The sequence below is a fragment of the Aulonocara sp. 'chitande type north' Nkhata Bay genome, linkage group LG4 (assembly GCF_057382095.1).
Source record: "Aulonocara sp. 'chitande type north' Nkhata Bay isolate Kocher_YH1m ecotype deep benthic linkage group LG4, A_spYH_male_GT1.1, whole genome shotgun sequence".
Classification (NCBI taxonomy): domain Eukaryota; kingdom Metazoa; phylum Chordata; class Actinopteri; order Cichliformes; family Cichlidae; genus Aulonocara; species Aulonocara sp. 'chitande type north' Nkhata Bay.
In genome coordinates, this window is record NC_141347.1 from 32,591,526 (window position 1) to 32,612,533 (window position 21,008).

General features: G+C 39.5%; 3 protein-coding genes across 3 annotated transcripts; 1 reads left to right on the forward strand and 2 right to left on the reverse strand.

Moving 5' to 3' along the window:
- Positions 1-132: 132 nt before the first annotated feature.
- Positions 133-4,125, reverse strand: mylpfa (myosin light chain, phosphorylatable, fast skeletal muscle a). The gene is made up of 7 exons (XM_086289982.1): positions 3,973-4,125; positions 3,270-3,368; positions 1,998-2,073; positions 1,798-1,902; positions 1,548-1,626; positions 1,407-1,455; positions 133-992 (listed from the first exon to the last, which is right to left on the reverse strand). Exons 1-7 carry the CDS (start codon positions 3,973-3,975, stop codon positions 891-893), a joined length of 513 nt encoding a protein of 170 aa, XP_086146108.1. The 5' UTR covers positions 3,976-4,125; the 3' UTR covers positions 133-890.
- Positions 4,126-8,230: 4,105 nt separating this feature from the next.
- pheta2 (PH domain containing endocytic trafficking adaptor 2) lies at positions 8,231-11,470 on the reverse strand. The gene is made up of 4 exons (XM_086289980.1): positions 10,832-11,470; positions 9,765-9,853; positions 9,372-9,672; positions 8,231-9,082 (listed from the first exon to the last, which is right to left on the reverse strand). The coding sequence occupies exons 2-4, from the start codon at positions 9,843-9,845 to the stop codon at positions 8,679-8,681; spliced, it is 786 nt and encodes a 261-aa protein (XP_086146106.1). The 5' UTR covers positions 9,846-9,853; positions 10,832-11,470; the 3' UTR covers positions 8,231-8,678.
- On the forward strand, positions 10,100-19,151 carry cd2bp2 (CD2 (cytoplasmic tail) binding protein 2). Its single transcript, XM_086289979.1, has 7 exons — positions 10,100-12,336; positions 12,668-12,746; positions 13,709-13,838; positions 16,826-16,983; positions 17,181-17,745; positions 17,822-17,907; positions 18,611-19,151. Exons 2-7 carry the CDS (start codon positions 12,672-12,674, stop codon positions 18,719-18,721), a joined length of 1,125 nt encoding a protein of 374 aa, XP_086146105.1. The 5' UTR covers positions 10,100-12,336; positions 12,668-12,671; the 3' UTR covers positions 18,722-19,151.
- Positions 19,152-21,008: the final 1,857 nt, after the last annotated feature.

Consider the following 21,008-nt stretch of genomic DNA (forward strand, 5'->3'; position numbering starts at 1 on the left):
GTCGTCCTCTTCTGTTTTTATTTATAATTGTTTCAGCCATATTTGGCAGGACGAAGCTCCACCAGATGTTACCAGATGGGTGACTTTTGCTGCTCAAACCCTGCCCCACAAAGCCACTGAACAGACACACTATTGTACAAAAGAAAAGAGATTTTATTCAGTTTTTTTTCCCTTTTATTCATTACAGGAAAGGTGAGGAAGAGTCCAGTCACTGGATTCAAGTCAGCTTATGGAAAAAAAAAAGGTGATTTGTTAGTTGCTAGAAGGAGGGGAGGGAAAGGAATCGAAGAATTGAATGTTTTCTTTCGGCCCTTTCTCTCCTCTCCTTCAACCTTTTCTTTCTTTTTTTTTTTTTTTTTAAACTTTTCAAATAAATTAAGTTTCCATCACTTTAATGAGGTAACTTTTTCCTAATCTAACCTGCAAATTCTCTGTCCCCACCTCCTCTACTCAGAAGGACATCTTCAAAATTTGGAATGAAGTCCTCATGCTTGGTGTGTCCCTCCAAATAATGTGTTCCTCTCAGATACCGAGGGAAGCAGAGGGGACGCGATTCATTCACGCTAAAGCACCTTTGAGGCTAGTGACCGGCCACACAGAGACGAAGAGGTGAGACGACAGAAGCTGTTTGCACGGAAAGAAAAGTTGGAAATGATGTTACAGGATCATTTTTATTATTAATAATCATCCTTATTCCCCATAAGCAAACATAGACATCCCTCGGGCGTCAGTCATCTCATGTGTCAGTGTGACAAGTCTTTGGTTTAAACATGAGCGGCTGTGCACCTGGGCTTACACAGAAGGTGAGTGGGAAGAAAGGAGGAAAGAAAAGGACAGGGAAGGCAGAATAGCAAAGGGATTGTTGTCTTTCTTGTCTTCTAGCTTTTTCTTTACTCCTCCTTCTCCTCTCCGTGTGTGATGACATAGCAGATGTTCTTGTAGTCTACGTTGCCAGCAACATCAGGGGGGAAGGCGGCCCACATGTTCTTAATCTGAGGGAGAAAAGCAAAGTTGGAAATTCACCACATTGAGAAAGTAGCATGGTCCATAATTAAATATTTGGTCCATCAGTAAAATAATCTCTCACTGAAGAACAATAATAAATTATATGTTTAAAGGAACAGAAAGGATTTGTTTTAAAGACTACAAAAATCGTCTATAAATAGACTTGGGTGTACATTTTTGTCAGTAAAGGGAAGACCCATCCCAAATATCCAAAGAAATAAGGGCACTACCACATCCCAATCTAGATAAAAAAAATAGAACTTTTTAACTTACTTCTGTTAAATTATTAAATAATTTCTTTAATGTTAATTAATTTTATTTCTTAAAGATAGGCTGAGTAACAGTATACAGTAACAACATCAAAGGGCCATTGTGCCAAAATGTGGAATTACTGATTTTACCTCCTCCTTGGTGAACCTGTCGCACTGAGTGGTCAAGAGCTCCTCAAGGCTGGAATAGGTTAAAAAAAAAAGATTTTAATCTGAATTCTTTCCACTTGGATCAACATAGAGGATAAAAGAGATTGTTTTAAAAGTCCTCACAATTCCTTCTTGATGCTTCCAGAAGCCTCGGGGTCCAGGACTTTAAAGGCGCTAAGAATAACGTCTTCGGGATCAGCACCTGGTGAGGACAGGGGGTCGGTTACACAGTGTTAGCGGGAAAATATGCTAGCATTAGCACATAACTGTGCATCATGTGTTGGCACCCCTTTATCTGAAAGCACTTAAAAGGAAATCAGGGAACTTTAGCGCCAGTGTAATATAAGTCATTTGGTGAAAATGGGATTCCCACCCTTCAGCTTCTCTCCGAACATGGTGAGGAAGACGGTGAAGTTGATTGGGCCGCTGGCCTCTTTGATCATGGCCTCCAGCTCCTCATTCTTCACGTTCAGCTGGCCTGAAGAGCACAGAAATTAAAATAAAGATGAGAGAGAGCGTGAAGTGAATTCGCACATGCTTTCTGGGGTGTGAATTGCTTCCATTTGGACTCACCCATTGAGGCCAGCACGTCCCTCAGGTCATCTTTGCTGATGATACCATCTCTGTTCTGGTCAATGATTGTGAAAGCCTGGAAAGAAACGCTTGGGTTTAGTATTGGAAGGAAACACTTGGGGCTGATGCGGTCTGTGTGGTTGGGCGGGATCAGACCTCTTTAGGCATTTACGAACTCCTCTGTCAATAGTTTGTTCATTAAAGTGGCAGCTGGTAAGAATCTTTGACACACAAATGACGATAGACAATACTGTGTAAGAAAGAACCTTAGTGGGCTTTTGGTGGCAGGAGGGGGTGTTTAATCCCCCCACCCCAGTCTTTTCTTACATGTTAATTTGGGAAAGTATCATTAGAGTACAGCTATCTGATCTGCTCTGCATCTTACAACCATGAAACTTAAGATAACCCCTTGGACTTGGACTTGAACTTCACTCACTGACCTTTCTTTCCACCTTCTCCCCTTGCTCTCCTTTTCCTTACTCTCTCTCTCACACACACACACATTTGTACTGATAGTTACAAATACATCCTGCTGCCTGCTAGCTTTCCATCTATGCAATGTGCTAAGATCATCCTAATCATTATTACATGTGTTCCCTGTGTGGTTTTTAAGAAGCCTGTATCACTTATCAGGGGATAAATATGGTCTATTTGGAGCTCACATCACTTGGCAACACACTGAAAACCCGGACACCATCGTTATCTAGAGTCGTGTCGGCGTGCTCTTCTCAAATCAAGTCTCCCTGACCTTAATGAACTCTGACACACAACCTTTAATCTTTATTTTTTACACTTTTTCCTTTTGCTCTTTGTCTTTTCTTTCTAATCTTATCAAATGTTCAGTGGCATCTGAAAAATAAACCTTTAAAAATATGTCATGCCCAAAAGTGAGTCTAACCCCTTTGTTTTTCTTTTCTGCATCATAACAGGGGTTAGTTTAATCTCTTTGGCATCCCAGACTTTACCCAGCTGTGACAGCTGACAGTAGCTAGGACGGGGGGAGTCAGAGGTTCAGATGGTGTCGAAATTTCAGCGCTGCTCCTAACGACATTCCTATGATTATTAAACTGTCAGGGGAGAAGTGGAAGCATGCAAAAAAGCAACCGCTGTGAAAACAGATCCTTAGAGTTGCTAAACCAAACTCAAATTCTGCACAGATTCAGATTCTGAGGCTATTTAAATATCTTTGACAACTAATCGGAAACTGTCAAACGCTTCCAGGGCGTTCAGCCATCAGGGATGCTTATGGAGTAGGGATGAAGACGACCTCACCTCTTTGTACTCCTGAATCTGGCTCTGCTCAAACATGGAGAACACATTGGAGGAGCCGCCGTCTCCTGCTGCCTGCCTCCTCTTGGCCTTCTTTGGTGCCTGGAGGACAGAGACAAGCACATCATCTTCAAATGAATATGGGATGCTGATGAGTGCGGAACAAGATTCGGTAACCCTTACTTTTATCAATCTATGTCAATAGGATGTTTAATAATATTAACCTTTCTAAGCTATATAAGATTTATAAATTATACTAAAATCATAAAAATAATCAATTTTGCATAGCATCTCTAAACTTGTCTGATTGGAAATCAATGCTCATCCAGATTACACTTCAGGTTCAAGTTCAGGTCATCACTCAGGCTTGTTAAAAAAAACAGGATTTTAACACAAGTTATGCTTGTGTGAAATTTTATAAACTTGATACTTTTTCCTCAATTTAGCTTTACCGAACTAATCAATTTGGCTTGCAATGTATCTAAAAACTTGTATCAACTAATAGCAACAATTCATTAGAATCCAAGCCTCTTTACAGCTGCATCATCAAAAATCCAGTTCTCCAAAATCCACACTTCTATTCTGGAATTTCTATTTCAAAATTAGACCAAAAAAAAAAAAAATTGTAATCCATGGGGTTGGTTCAAACTCTCCTGTAGATATTTCCACCATCACTGTGCAGAGATGTGGGAAGCCTGGTACTCACCATCTTGAGAGCTGAGGTTTGGGTGATCAAGAAAGGGAAGACACCGTGTGTGAAGCCGCGTTATACGTTTATTCCCGGGGGCTTATATACTCATCCACCAGCCAATCTAACTTTAGCCGCAGCTTCAAGTTTGGATGGGAATAAAAAGAGAGAGAGCGAGAGGGTGTGTGTGTGTATGTGAAATAGAGAGAAAGAGAGAGAGAGGATGGCCAAGGATGAAGTGATGGCAAAAGTGAAGGAGACAGAATGGCGGGGCAGCGTATCACCTTACAGGAGATCAAAAATAGACCCGGGAGTCTTGGAATTAAGTAAACTTGATAGCTGAGGGACCATGTTGCAGGTTTGCAGTCCCACGTGGACTAATAAGGACATTCAGGACATATATACTTGTTGGACCACTGGACACTGCCTCTCCTCCCCTCCTTCTGTCCACCTCCATCCGTCTGCAGAAAGGCACAGAGGCCACTCTGACTTTATTTTTGGTTTGTCCATTTGCGATATTACAGTTTGATAGGCATTTTATATGCTCAGCAACTGATGCAGCTCTTACCCTGAATGTGCACAGCGCTGCTTTCTTTTTTTAAGCCGTGACAAAGTGACGATGCTGATGTCAAATCTGGGATTTTCCCATGGAAGTTATGATGACAGGAGCTGCTTAGCAGGATCAAATACGTAGTACTACATAAAAACATGCAGCCATTAATAAAACGAGCAACAGCAAGATATATAAGCAATATTTTTTTTACTTAATCCTTACACTGAAATACTTTAGAATCGTGCTGTAGAAAAGGGAGCGTGTCTGAGGATATTCATGCTTACAGACTTAGTTATATAGAATTTCTATTTGTATTTTACCCCCGTCCTTTCTGGATGCATTAATGCAAATGCAAACTGGTCTGTTTTGTAAAAAGAGCTTTATGTATTTATTTCCTCTTTCTTTTTCAGTCTTTTCAAACCTATTCCATCATGGTGAAAAGGAACATTGCCAAAACTGAATTAAATTAATAAGGATAAGGTGTAAACAAAGAGCTTAAACAAATTATTTATCCAACAGTCTTATTGTTTAATAATTAAAATGTTAGTGCAAACAATGTAAACGTGTTAGGGATGCAGATTAGTGCCACAACAATGAAACATGAACAAATGAAAAATAATAAAAACAACATAATTGTTATGTTTATAATAATTAATAATGTAATTGAAATAATTAAACAATTTCTGCTATTGTAGGTCACAGATATACAGGGGGTGATACATGAAATGCCTGAAACATTTATTTAGTAGCAAAAGAGCAATGTACGAATACTTCCTGCATTCGGAAAGTAATTTTAAGAAAATGTCCTTAAATTATTAATAAAAGTTTAATCCTAGAGAAAAATGAGATATTACATAATGTGTGGCTTAATTAGATACTTAATACCTGGCAGGGATAATTTAACTTCACTTAACTTTCAATATTTAACTTAGTTTTTTTATTGGACTAAACAAAGACATCATAGTCATAAGCCAAAAGGTTTGCACACCAGTAATTTAATTTTTAAACATGTACATTTATATGTTGTCCCTTAGTTAAATACAATTTTGATTGTGGAAGCAGATAGTCGCTTCATATATAAGATAAATTTTGAGGCCTGAAAACTACAATACTACCTTTTACAAGCAGAATGGCAATTAATTTGCAATGTGTAGTGTGAGTTGCTCTTTTGTGTAAGTCGTTTTTTTCTCATTTTTTGTGTGTTTGTTGTTTCTGAAGGGGTGTTGCGAGCCTTAAATGTACGACAACATGCCAGACAATTGAAAGCACCATTAATCTCTGTCTGAGGCTCTGCCTTCTCATCACTACAGAGGTGTGTGTTTTCTGATTGGTTACAGTCATGAACACTTTCCCACCTGTTTGGCCCCCTCTCACACCGTCTACCCCTCAGGCTCCCACCCCCTTAAATATAAAGGGATTACTTGGCAGGGTGATGGCAGCAGACATTCCCAGAAGAGCATAAAAGGGACAGCTGAGTGCGACCAAAATAGCTAAATAAACCTAACAGTCTGTCGACGTGCCGCCACCCCCCCCCCAAATAGCAAAATGCTTTCCTTCATTTGCTCTTTCAGGTTTTATATCCAAATCTACTTCAGAGATAATCTGTTTTCATTTCATTAATCAGGCACATTTATTTTTGTTCTGTGGTTGAGACTGTTTGTGTTTCCACTTATCTCCCCACCAGCCACCGATGAGTCACATCTCTGCTTTTCACTGGTTTCCAGTCCCTCAGTAATCTGAATTAGGCTGGTGTTTGTTTTCACTGGACGTGCAGAAATTCCAGGGTCTGAGTCTCAGTACTTACTTTGTATTCTTGTTGACCTTTGACCTCTGTTTCACTAGACCATCAACATCTCGTTGCAGGAGTTATATGTATCACACCACATGGTGTCAGTTTTTACTTTTAAGAGGAAGAAGTGGATAAGATAAGATTTGCCTGTATATATTTTTTTCTGTACACTTCATTTATCGCTCATACATGAGACGAAATGCACTGTGGGAGGAAACTGAAGCAGGCAACTCCACGCAGAAACAATGATTCAAACCAGGAACCTTTTTACTGTGAGGTGACAGTGCCAACACGTGCAGCGCCATATTAAACTACACTGAAACTCTGTGTTTTAGCTTTAAAAGCGGCTCCATAATCTGCTCCCACAATAATCATTCACTGCTTTTACACTTTAGGATTTACTTAAACAAGTTAGATCTTGCCACTTACTTCAGTGGAACATTTTAAAGTATTACAACAGATTGCATTGCTTCTAATATCAGCATATGGTGACCACTGTATCTGCTTTAAACATCATTTAGCCTGTTGTTTTAACACTGTGTGTGTTTGGGTTTTTTATTCATGTTCTTTATGTGATTGAAAATAATAACAACAACTCAATGGCTTCCTCATAGATTTGTCTTTTTGAAAGGGAAAAGTAATGACTTTAAAATCGGTCTTCGGTAAAAAAAAACTAATAAATCAAAGTGTTTTTCTTCAAACTGGCCCTTCTAGTTGGACACGAGTGTCAAGCACTTCTTAAGAAATATGCAAACGAGCTGTAACATCTCAAACTTTTCACAGATGTGTCAGCTGCTGCAGTTTACTGACTTCACCGTCTGCACAATGTGTTTAATCACCGCTGTGGCGAGGGAATGCTTTCATACAGATATGTGTGTACATTGCAGGTGCCTGTGCTGTAATGTGACGCATCCCACCACGCTCTTGAGAAGCCATCTATCATTTCTGGATGATTGGTATGTGTGTATGTAGGGTCTGGAATGTGGAGAAGCTCCCTGCTTGACCTATGGGGAAGACGGTCTTAGCAAATTGGAGTGACACGGGAGACATGAGAGTTTGTAATGTCATAATGTGTGTTTGATCACCGTCCAGTCTGAGGTTACTCTATTTGGTTATTTGAGTCCATCTGTGATTGTGTTACATCAGTCGCCATTCAGTGAATTTCAAAAGCACTTCAGGTGTCTGTTGTTGTTTTTCAAGTTGCAGGACAGCTGAATTGTGGACGCTGCTGATAAAAGTAAGCAGCAACTAACTTAACTAAATCCACTAAATTTTCTTAAATATGTAACACCAGCTGCATTCTTTGTGTCTCTTGCATGCGTCTATAAATCAGTCAGTCACACACTGTGCCTGCAGCTCCCTCTACTGTTCATGTTCCTTCACTGCTTCTTCTTCTCTGTGCAGGTTCTCAGTCATCCATCCACTGCTTCTTCTTCTTTCGGCTGCTCCTTTTAGAAATCACCACAGCGGCTCATCTACCTCCTCTGTCACAGAAACCCTCCTTCACTACATCCATGAATCTTCTCTGTGGTTTTCCTCCACCCTTTGTCCAGTGTATCCACAATCCCTGCTCTTTACATGCCCAAACCACCTCAGCCTTGCCGCTCTGACTTTCTGATCTGTCCCTCTGATGTACTGATTTCTAACCTGCAAATGAAAAGCTTAACATCCTCAACTCTGTCACCTCTTGTATTTTTGTCAGTGCAACCATCTCCAAACCATACATGGTAGCCGGTCTCGCTACCATCTTCTAAACCTTCCCTTTCACTCTTGCTGCCATCCTTCTGTCACAAATCACCGGTGACACTCATGCTTGCACTCTCTCCTTTCTTTTGCTTTGGATGGTATTTAAGCTCATCTTCCTTCAGAACATGGACTTTCTTACCACCACTGTTAATCACAGGCGTAGATTTAAGAAGGGGCTCTTAGGAGTTATGTTTATTTGTATTTTGTGCATCAAAGTTGTGTGTCAACATGCCAACGAACCAGTTACAAGTCATAAAAAAACAATAGACATGTTTTATTTGATCGTACAGTGAATTTCATATAATACTCTTTTATTTAACACTGCATCATGGTGGGCATCCCACAGCAAGAAAATCACAGGTGTAAAATATTGCCATAAAATATAAAAAGAAAAGGCCCCTTTGAACAGCATCTACCCTGCTTTACATTCCAGTGTGTTTTCTTCACAGAATCTAGAAAATCTGAACTTTCTGCAAAGAGTTTAAAGCTAATCTAAAAAATGACCGGCGTTGATCAGACAGATGTCAGGTGTCTGCCAAAAATGTCAAAATACTAAAACAGGCTCGCTTCCTCTTTGACACACATGACTCACCCCATCTCAGTTCCTCCTAAGGAAACACTAAACTCTTTTTTCTTTCACCCCAGGTCAATAAGATCTTGATCAGTGTGGTCCTCTTCTTTTTGACGACTTTTCAGCCAGTCCTCTCGCACTTTCTTCACTTCCTGGCCATAATAATCATGGAGTTTGCTAAAATCCTCGAACAGGTCAAATCCCACCAAAGGCCACTCCCCATACAAAGGTGCTGGTCCATTAAGAGGTGTGACACAAGCATGTCTCCTGGTCCAGAGTTTGGGGGATTTTTTTGCCACTACTTTAGCTGGTATGGAAGGTGCTTGTAAAAGGGTGCTGGCACTGAAGCTCCTCCCCTCTCTGACTACTGCTGTTTGCTGCATTGTGGTGAATAAGAAGCTGTTTGTGGGCAGCTTGAGGGCACTGACAGAGGGGTGGGACTCACCCAGGCTTTGCTGCCGCTTAGCTTCTGTGAATAGAAACCAAAATATGAACAGAGAACCCTGCTTGTATATATAAAGTGTAAAAATTTCAACAGTTAAATTTTACATTCAGGTTATGTGCTGTGATATTTCAGGACTAGGGGAAATAACTTGCTGTAATCAAACCAGACTATTCTATTTTTATATTTTTTTTAAAAGCTCAGTGAGCTGTTTAAGTGCTGGGCAAACCATAGATTAAAAACATATAAAAATGGCTGATTGAAAGCAAAAAACACATGAGAATTTGATGTATAGGTGGCAGTACTCCTAACACACCTTCATACTGTCTCGCTAGGTCTTTCACCACCATGGAGAGGTAACAGTGGCTGGCTGAGTGGAGAGCTTTCACCCAACTCTCTTGACCCTGGCGATCTATTGCTGCAAATCTGTAGGTTTTGAGTCCAGGCCCAAACACCAGGGAGAAGGTAAAATGTCCATCGGTCTCCGAGTGCTGAACAGCACACCCTTCCAGCACAATGACACCCAGCAGGTGTCTGTCAGCTGGGCGCTCCTGGTAAAAAAGCAAGTTTGCCTTCAGGACAAACCACCGCCGGTGGTAGGTGTCATTTCGTTTTTTCTACGGGGACATTTAAGATAAATGAAGTCAAAAGATTGTATTTGCACATGAAAAGTGATTTCACATTGTTTATGATGTATATCATCTCAAACCCTTTTGTTGAGATATCCCTCTTTATCCACTGGAGATGTGCACGAGAGGTAATGGGTTAAAATCTTCTCATGAAGCTTCATCACAACACCTGAAAAGGAGAAAGCGCTGATGCATTCGGATGATATTTATACCAAAATCTGCACTAGATGTAACGAACACATGACAGAAGAGTGATACGGCAAAACATGCATGGCCCTTAAATTACTGTACTTGTTTTATGTGTGTCAAAGCAAAATGGATTTGTTGGTATGATACAAAACATCCATGAAAGTTAAAAAGTAAAGGCAGGTGTTCAAGAAAACAAATAAAAATGAAAAAATACTTGATGAAAATTATGAAAAGTATGTGTACTAATAAAACTAACATCATTTTTAGTCAGTGTCAGGTTAGTTACATTTATTAACATGACCTGCCTGATTTTACACAAGGCTTTGATTTTTCTACATGACTGTGAGTCGACCGCATCCACAACGTAGCAACACAAAATGAAACATTTTGAAACAATAGAAAAAACTCAAAAAACGGACTCAAAACTAAATAAATAATTCGAAAAAATTAAGCAATGATATTTCAGGTCATCAGAGTCAAGCTTACTCTGTTTTCCCTATTACAGTGAAACCAAGCAAGGCAGATTTTATCTTCTGTTTCTAGTGAAACAGTCTGCAAATATTAAAAGTGTACAGATTATTTAACTTTAATTGGTTTGTGTACCTTTAACTTTTTGCTTCTGATTTTAATGTCTTTTAAATGTGATTTGAATGAATTTTAAGCCATTTAAGCCACGCTAAATAATCTCGCCATGTCATGTCACGGAGGAACCGAAAAACTGCAATACTTGCATATACAGCAGTAAAAACTAGATCCAACACAGTAAATTTATTACTGCTGTACTGCTGTGTTCATACTGCTATTTCAACCATTACGAGCTTTTTCTATAAGTAAGTTACAGTCACAGTGAAAACAGGTGTATAGCTGTGCAGCTAAATTGTATCGACCAAAATCCGACACTCTTGTCTAGTAACTATAAACAACAGTGACATAATAGAAAACGGTGTCTCAGACTCACCCCTGCCAATGATAAATCGCTCACGGGGTCAGTTTGCCCTCTCGCGTGGACTTTACCTTAATTACATTCGCACATATTTTCTTTGATTCCTGTCATTCCTGCTCGTGAAGCCGATTGTTCTCCTCCAGATCCAGACAATGTTTGAATGTATAGTTTCAGGTTACTACCACCGGTTCTCCCTCATGAACAAGAGGACGAGCGTTGAAATATAAATAACTCGACCCACTTCCTGGTAACAAAACCCTGGTAACATTATATTCTCTCGCCTCTGCGCTTGAGTCTGCTTTGAGCTGATGGGTCATACACCGGCAGTTGAAACCAACCTTACTGACAAGAAGTGCTACCTGGAAGTGAGATGCTCAGCCCTCTCACTTCTGCATTTTCTGTCACTTGATCTAAACTTAATATCAGTTAAGTTTAGATCAAGTCTCTCATTGTATGTGAGGCAAATGTCCCTTGTATCTTGAACTTTGTTCAGAAAAAGTATATATTTATCCATATATCTAAAAGCAGAAAAACATTAAATGGCCTCCTGAAAATGTAGCTCATCGTTTCTTTGCTTGTGTCTGTTTTTGACATCCACTTATCCTTTTTATCCTTATGGCCCTCAGAGAATTTAGAATCTAAAAGGCTCCAACGTGTAAAGACATCAAAGGCCTTATACACTGAGGAGCCCTTTCTTGGTATATAAGGCCTTGGATGTCTTATATACTTTGGATATTCATCGCTGCCTCCTGTATTTTTGTAAGTGCCACAGTCTTCACATCATGGCATCTCTCACTACCACCTTGTAAATCTTTCTTGCTGCTTTTTTTCTGTTACTCATCAGCCCTGACACTTGTATCCACCAACACTCCCCTGCCTGCACTCTCTTTTTCACCTCTTTAGAGCATTGTCCTTTAGTTTGGATGGTTGATCCCAGGTATTTGAACCCATCCACTTTCACAACCTCTAGCATTTGGAGCTTCACTGTTACACCCGCCTCTGATTCACACACATGTATTCTGTCTTGCTCCTACTGACTTTCACTAACTATTCTCCTATCTCACGCATTTTCTTCCTTCATCGCCACCTCTAAGTCTAAGAACTTTCTCTTTACTCATTAGTACTTTTCTATCTCTATCTTTAACAACTAAATCCCATCCAGCCCGACCTCTCTGCCTAACCAATCGTAACAAGTTCTTTTCTCCTTTCTAATTGTCCAGCCTCACACACAACTCACTATATACGTCTGTAATACACGTATTTCTGAAATATACGATCCAATTCCCCAAAAGCTGATTCTGTTCATCTAGCGTTTTCAGTGGATGATTAAGTAAACAGAATCAACTTTTGGGATTTTTACTTACCTGGATGATTGAGCATGCATCAAGACAATACAAGCCAATTCATACTCCTCGTCAGCTGGTGGCGGTAGTGCGCCGTATCGCTGTTTGTTAACGACAACGTGAAAACATGAAAAGAAGAAACTGAGTCGAAAACGAACGTCGTTTGAATAATTTTCGGCAAGTTTTTACATCATTTTACAGCAAAACATTATTTTAATAGATTCTTTTTCATATTTCACCTATAGCGTGCAAACATTATACTCAGTAAATGTTATTTCACATCTACAAAGGCGTTTTGAGATGTAATATTTGCATGTGGTTTGTAGCTCATGTTTTTGGCTAACATGTTAGCCACAGAGCTAACCTGAGTTGCATGTTCAGGGCTAATTATTACAACGTTACAGGGCTACGCGCCTTAAAAGTTTAATAAAACTGCTCAAGTAACATCACAGCTCACCTTCACCTCCACTTCACGGGAATAAAAGAGTCACTGTTTTTCCTCCTGTAGCACCATGTCGAAAAGAAAAGTAACATTTGAGGATGGCAACGGAGAGTTTGACCTCGAAGACGATGTCCCGAATAAAAAGGTAATGCTGTCTTCTTTACACGGTTATTTAAAAAGTATAGACTGCTGTGGTGGCATAGGTTAGCAATAATTATTTTGTAGTGCAATTAGATTCTTACTAGTTGTTTACAGCCAAGCATCACACACGTACTTTCGATATCTCCAATGTTAAAATGGCACAATAATGCGCCAGTATAAGTCAGTTACCGAAATTTAGCTCTGAAGTATTTGTCAGTGTCATGCATACAGTTGTGTATATAGTCAATAATAATAGAAAGTTAGGTGGTGCTAACACTAACTTTCGTAGAGTGAAATAATCTGATGTCAACATATTGGCCTGTGTTTATCTATTATGTATTTAGTGTATTGAAAAACGCAAATGTGTGGTCATTTAGCAGTGTTTCAGCTTTTGATGTAACAAACTAGTTAGCAACATGTTCTAAAGAGACAGCTTAACGCCACATAAGCATCTGTACCAGAGATGCTCAAAGCAAGTGCAAAGCTGCAGATGTTTACATACAGTCAGGGCGTGAATGTCATGCTAACGGCTTTTTTTGAGCTGTTCTTTCCCAGGATGGAATTATTGTACAGCAAATATAATTGATGACATTAAAAACCTCAGTCATTTGTAGTTCATAGTCATCCTAAAAACACAGATGCATCGTATAAGCAAATAACCTTTACTCTAGTAAAGACTATATTTGGTGGCCGAAGAATTCAATTTGACCACAGCAGAAGCAGCATTAACTGAGAGAGTTTTTCGTGTGCTTTGGCACATTTAATAAAATGTTAGAGCCTTTTTATTTATTTTTTTCTTTGGACGAAACCATTAAAAGCACACTACTCTGTGTGTGTGTCTGTTTTGTTTATTTTTCAAAAACTAATTGATGAAATAGGAGTAGTCAATACATCTTTTTTATGTCATTTCAATTCACTTGGTGAAATATTTGTGTTATTTTTATTTTTCTTCTACTCTCGAAATAGAGTTGTGAAGCTGTCAGCGGACCAGGCTCCAGGTTTAAGGGTAAACATTCCCTCGACAGCGATGAAGAGGATGAAGGAGAGGACACAAACAGCAGCAAATATAATATTTTAGACAGTGATGATGTTGAGGGTATGTTGATTATTTAAGCTGTATCTGTAACTCTTAAGTGGTCCTGTTTACTCTTCACATGTTTATTTCCCCCACATTGAGTCAAATTTAGAACTGTCCCTTTATTTCTTTAAAGGGACAGTTTGATTTCTTAGAATTTGGATTTTATGAGATATTATGATTCCTTTTATTTCCCCCTGGAATGTTTTGCGTATAGTAGAGGTAGTGCCACTTTGGAAAAGTAATTGCTGAAGGGGATAACATATCATAGGTCTGTTAAGTTGACAGTAATTTTTGGCCAAATGAGTTTTAGTTGACTGGTGATTTCAGTGTGTCTTTGTCAGCTGAACAGTTACAGAGACACATCGTACACCCTTGTGTTATCTGAGCAAATTTTGGAGGATTCACTTGAGCATTGCCTTGTTTTACTTGGCCTTCATGCATTGGTCGTACTGTCTTTTTAGTTAGTTGTGTTGCTTTAAAGTGCAGACACACAGCACTTTGCATATAACTTCTACTTTGTTAACATTAGTTGCTAAACCCAAAGCATTTCGAAACACCAAATGATGAGTCACTCTGAGGGACAAGCGGGACACCTTCTAGAATAGAATAGAATTCAACTTTATTGTCATTGCACATGCACAGGTACAGGGCAACGAAATGCAGTGCAAATGCAATTCTACAGTGCCAAACAGTTTATTTTTGTTGTATATCTGTCTTTTAACACAGTTTTAGTCATCCACACTACATCTAGGTAATTTCAGTTTGTGTGGTACATTCACACATGTGGTTAGGTAGTCAAGGTTTTAACTGTTGGAGCATGTACAGGGTGGGCCATTTATATGGATACAGCGTAATAACATGGGAATGGTTGGTGATATTAAAGTCCTGTTTGTGGCACATTAGTATATGTGAGGAGGCAAACTCCTCAAGATGGGTGGTGACCATGGTGGCCATTTAGAAGTCGGCCATCTTGGATACAACTTTTGTTTTTTCAATAGGAAGAGGGCCATGTGACACATCAAACTTATTGGTAATGTCACAAGAAAAACAATGGTGTGCTTGGTTTCAACATAACTTTATTCTTTCATGAGTTATTTACAAGTTTCTCTGTGTTCGCAGCCATTGACATGTCGAAGAGGTTAACACGTGAGGAGCGGATCGAAATTGCGTTGATATCTGGTGAACGCAGTAACCGGGTCATTGCAGCAGATTTCAATGCAAGACACCCTGCGAGACCACCCATCTCCCATGCTACAGTCAGCAAACTGCTTGCTAAGTTTCGTGAAACTGGTTCAGTGTAGGATTTGCCAAAATGTGGACGCAAGAAATCTGTCACTAAAGAAGAAACATCAGTGGCTGTCCTAGCTTCATTCAGCAAGAGCCCACAGTGTAGCACTCGCTGCATGTCACTGGAGAGTGGCATTAGTCAAACATCCCTTTGGCGGATATTAGCTACTCACAAATGTCACCCTTACAAACTCCAGCTACTGCAGCATCTCAACGAGGATGACCCAGATCGGCGCACAGAATTTGCAGAATGGGAAAAACAAAAATTGGAACAGGACCCTCAGTTCACACAGAAGATTTTGTTCAGTGATGAGGCAAACTTTTATGTGAATGGTGAAGTTAACAAACAAAACCAACGCTATTGGTCTGACATTAACCCACATTGGATGGATCCCTCCAAGACTGTTGGACCAACAAAAGTGATGGTTTGGTGTGGTATATGGGGTACAACGATAGTGGGTCCATTCTTCATCAATGGAAACCTCAAGGCCACTGGATATTTGAAATTACTACATGATGATGTGTTTCCCTCTTTATGCACTGAAGCTGGCACGTTCCCTGAGTTTTTCCAGCAAGATGGTGAACCACCACATTATGGGTGCCAGGTCATGAGCATTCCTAGATGAACAGTTTCCTGGAAAGTGGATTGGTCGTCGTGGGCCAGTTGAATGGCCCCCAAGGTCTCCCGATCTGACCCCCTTAGACTTTTATCTTTGGGGTCATCTGAAGGCAATTGTCTATGGTGTGAAGATACGAGATGTGCAGCACCTGAAACTACAAATACTGGATGCCTGTGCTGGCATTTCTCCTGCGGTGTTGCTATCAGTGTGTGAAGAGTGGGAGAAGAGGGTTGCATTGACAATCCAACCCAATGGTCAGCACATTGAACATGTTTTATAAGTGGGCAGAAACTTGTAAATAACTCATGAAAGAATAAAGTTACGTTGAAACCAAGCACACCATTGTTTTTCTTGTGACATTACCAATAAGTTTGATGTGTCACATGGCCCTCTTCCTATTGAAAAAACAAAAGTTGTATCCAAGATGGCCGACTTCTAAATGGCCACCATGGTCACCACCCATCTTGAGGAGTTTGCCCCCTGACATATACTAATGTGCCACAAACAGGACTTTAATATCACCAACCATTCCCATGTTATTACGCTGTATCCATATAAATGGCCCACCCTGTATATCTGTCTTTTAACACTGTTTTAGTCATCCAGACTACATCTAGGTAATTTCAGTTTGTGTGGTACATTCACACATGTGGTTAGGTAGTCAAGGTTTTAACTGTTGGAGCATGTATTCTAAATATCACAGGATTATACTCATTTAATTGTGGGAATCCAAAGTCCTGATCAAGATTAAAGTGCTTAATTATGTGTCCCTACCTAATCCCACTTTAAAGAAATCAAACCCATTTTAGCGAGAAGGGGTGCTGAATTCTCTGATTTCTGTCCTATGCAAGTGAAAGATGTTGTTTTGGCTCAATCAGGGGTTTTCCTACATAGAGCGAATTTTGGCAGCACCCCAGTGGGTTTTTAGTCACAGCCAATGGAAAATCACAAGTGAAATAAATGGTCATAAATAACAAAATGCAAATATAGCAACACATACATACTGCTTTGCCAAAGACCCGCTTTAATCCAGGAAAAAACCCGTAAGCATCATTTGTGAGTAGTTGGTTAATACGACTATGCCAACTGTGTTTTCAGGTCAAGAGGGAGCAACCATTGACTTTGATGAGGGAGTTTCTATTACTCCTTTCAACCTGGAAGAGGAGATGCAAGAAGGACACTTTGACTCAGAGGGGAACTATTTCATCAAAAAGGAGCAACAGATTAGAGACAACTGGCTTGATAACATTGACTGGGTAATTGAGTTCCTTTGTATTACACCACTGTTTATTCTTTCTCTCACTGTTTTTATTTTTTTGTCTGCTTTTTTCAGCCCGAAATCTGCTTTTGAGTGTTGGTGTCTTTGTATTTCACGAGTTTGTAATCTCATTTTGGTGACAGGTGCTTCATATTTTAAACAGTGTTCAGTAATAAAAGTCTCTTCTTTCTTCAGGTGAGAATAAGAGAGCAGCCTTTCAAAAAAAAGAAGAAAGGTCTTGGAGCCAAAAGGACACGCAGAGCAGGTGATGAGGACGAGGCAGAGGAAGAAAAACAGAGAGAAGAACAGCAAGCAGACCAAGAAGAAGAGGAGGAGGAGGAAGAGGCAGAGCCTCCAGAGGACCCACTGGCATCCTTCACACAGCACCAGCTCACTGAAGCTGTCATCGAACTACTGCAGCCTGGAGAAACAGTCGCTACAGCGCTCCGTCGGTTAGGAGGCCTTGGAGGACGGAAGAAGGGAAAGCTGCGGGAAGAAGAAAAATCCACAGGAGAGACCAAAGGGGATAAAGAAAAGCTTGATCGGCTCACAGCGCTAGCTGACCGACTGGTTGGATCCGGGATGTTTGAAATCTATCAGCAAACCTACGAAAAACTGGCCTACATGTTAAAGAGCATGACTAGCAAGCGGCCAGCGGTGGGGGGTGAGGAGGAGGAAGGAGATGAGCTTGACATGTTTGCTGACAAGTTTGATGAGAAGCATGGTGAAACAGCTGAGGACAAAGATGACAATAATAGAGGTAATTTAGTTATTTTATCTGCTTTAATTTTCAAAGACTGTATTTTTGGTTTAATCCCATTTTGCCTTCCATCCAGTGAGCGATGAAGTGATGTGGGAGTACAAGTGGGAAAATAAGGATAATTCAGAAGTCTACGGCCCTTTCACAAGCCAGCAGATGCAGGTACTCTCCTAAAACTACTTGAAATTGAATAACAGGACTTCTGTTAAGTGTTTGTAGGTGACTGTTTAAAATAATCAGAAGGGAAATGGTTCCCTCTCTGGCCATCGATAACGGTAATCGAATCTTTTTAGACCAAAAATCTTTTCATCCTCTAAATCTGAGGCCTGGGTTTCCAACTGGGAATGGGTGGAGTGTCCATTCCGTGTTGGGGAGGTGTTGCTGCTCGAAGTATCTCAGACTGTTGCAGCATCTGCAGTAATGCAGACACTGTACTGATCGATTGTGTTGAAGACAGAGTGTGAAGGTGTCGATTCTCTGGTCAGTCTATGCTCCTAATCTCAGCTATGGTTTTGGGTAGTCATTGAAAGAATGACATCACAGATAGAAGTAGCAGAAATGAGCCTTTTTGGAAGGGGGGTGAGGTTGACTGTTTGGGAGGGTTTCCCCCCTAGAAGTGCTGGAGCAGGTGGCTGAGAAGAAGAGGTCAGGGTGTCTCGGCTGATAAGAGGCAGAAAATTAATGAATAGATTATAGCATCTTATACTGTACATTATCCTAATTGTAAAGGTGTTTGTTGTGGATCTAGAGCAATGTAATAATGAACCTCATAGAGTTAAGAGCTTTTAGGTTTAAGGAATTTTAAAAACACTAATGACATTCAGCTTTGAAATTTGAAATATCTTATCTTCTGGTGTCTTTCCAGGACTGGGTGGATGAAGGCTATTTCAGCAGTGGTGTTTACTGTAGGAGGGTGGACCAGGAGGGATCGCAGTTCTACAGCTCCAAGAGACTGGACTTTGAACTCTATACATGATTTACATCGAGTATTGAAAACTTTGAAGATAATATTATGTTTCAGCTACAATCAATTCTCAGCCTTTTCATGTTTTTTTTTAGGGCTTTGGTTTCAGATCTGCCATTTTAACACTGGTTTTGTTTTCTGTACACTTTTTTTTAAATAAATGATGTATGTGGTGAAGTAATCTGACATGTTTCTGTTAATCTTAGAATCAGATGACTCAATTTTAAGCTCACTGTGTTTTATTTCTTTCTTGACATGTGCTGAAAGTTTAAATAGCCTTTCCAGTTGACGGTACATGTAGCACATTTTGAGAGACTGAATTATTCAGTTATTGTAGAGTATTTTACACTTATAACCATGGTAAAAAAAAAAAAAAAAAGGTACACCCTCTTTAAATGATAAGGTTTTACTGTCTGGACATAATAAAAAAAATCACATATTACAGAGTGTCATTATTTAAAACAAGCCAAAAAGAAGAAGCAGTGTGTGAAAGCATCCTCACTGGTTCCACAGATGGATACAGTTGTGGTCAAGAGTTTACATCCACTCATGGGTGTGAATGTCATGGTAATTTGGGGATTTTAATTGATTCTTGGAACTATTCTTTTTCCAAGGTCGAATGATTAGACAGCATACATCTTTAATGTCTTTGAAAAAGAACAACTGGGTGCACATGTTTGAATTTATTTTGGATTTTGTCTAATCCACACAAGGTCAAAAGTATACATACAGACAAACATACATACAACCCACTAATATTTTGCTAAACTTTCCTTAGCAAGTTGGACCTCAACCAGATGCTTTTGGTAGCCATCAACAAGCTACTGGAATAATTCTGGCTTGATATTTGACCACTATTCTTAGCAGAATTTGTGAATGTTTCCAGGCTTTTAAACAGATGAGGTCTGGCTTTTAATTGAATGTAAGGGACTCAACTTTTATGCATTTTATGTTAAAAAAAAGGGAGTATAAAGAAGTATAAGCTATAACCCTCCCCCTTCTTATTGTTAAATAAATGACTGCAACATTCATCTTCCTTTCAACAAAACTTATGGCCTACATATATCGAGATGTAAATTGCACCAATGCATTAATATGTATACAAGCTATACAGCTCATTCATATATACATACATTGACCTATATCTACACAAACATATGTACTCATAGATGTAGTCACGCACAAAATCACTTATGTAGAGTCAATGTTTCGACTCTTTATTCCAGAATGAATAAATTAAGAGGGTAAGTAACAGCCCACTGCTGACTCAAAGCAGAACTTTTTGGCAGTTTTGCTGGTCCCCAAGTAATTCCATGGAGGAAATACATCTGCAAATTATTTAGAGAAACAATCGTTGCGTGCCAGTCAGTCTGGGAGGGGATATATGACTGTTTCCAAACAATTTGAAGTTTATTATTTTACAGTGAGAAATATTATTCACAAGTGGAAAACATTAAAATATTCACAGTTATGAAGCTTTCCATGAATCAGGAGTTAGTCACTGAGTGGACCATGAACACTATACACTAAAGTTTTCTAGAGACAAATCTGAGGAGAGTTAAAGCTTAACTGGGTCATACAGCAGGACAGTAGTCTCAATGCAGCCGCAAATCTATCACCGAATGGCTGAAAAAGAAAGGAATCAAGGTGTTGCAGTGGCCCAGACAAAGGCCAGACCTCAATCTGATTAAAATGCTAAAGCGTAAACAAATCTGGCAATCCTCACTGAACTGAAAAGAAGAGTGAGCCAAAACCCCTCCACAATCATGTGCAAGACTGATAAAGTCACACAGGAATTTTTACAGGTACTATTAAGATACTTCTGCCGTGGAAAATGCACATTTTCCATACAGAAGAATATACGTAGAAAGTAGAAAAACCAAAATCCAACTCTGATCAACTTGCGTGCATGTAACAAAAGATGGTGAAAGATGGTGCAGTAACTGTTCGATTAGCTGAGTGACTATTTAGTAAACCTAAGAAAAAGAAGCGGTTTGCTGTTAGATGTCACACGTTATACTAAACTGAATATATATATTTTTTTTTTTTGGGGGGGGGGGGGGGGGGTATGCTAATATTTGGTATTTTTATGAAATTATGCGAGCAAAGCTACTTATTGTTGCATTAATAAGTAGTGAAAAAACAGCAACCATTCATAACTATCAGATAAAGCATAGGTAAAAGAAAGAAATTAATTAAACTGGTTAAAAACGTATTTGTTAAATATATTTTTTGACCCTGAAGAACAACATTCTGATTCGATGCCATATTCATTTTATTCAATTTGGCCGCAATTGTA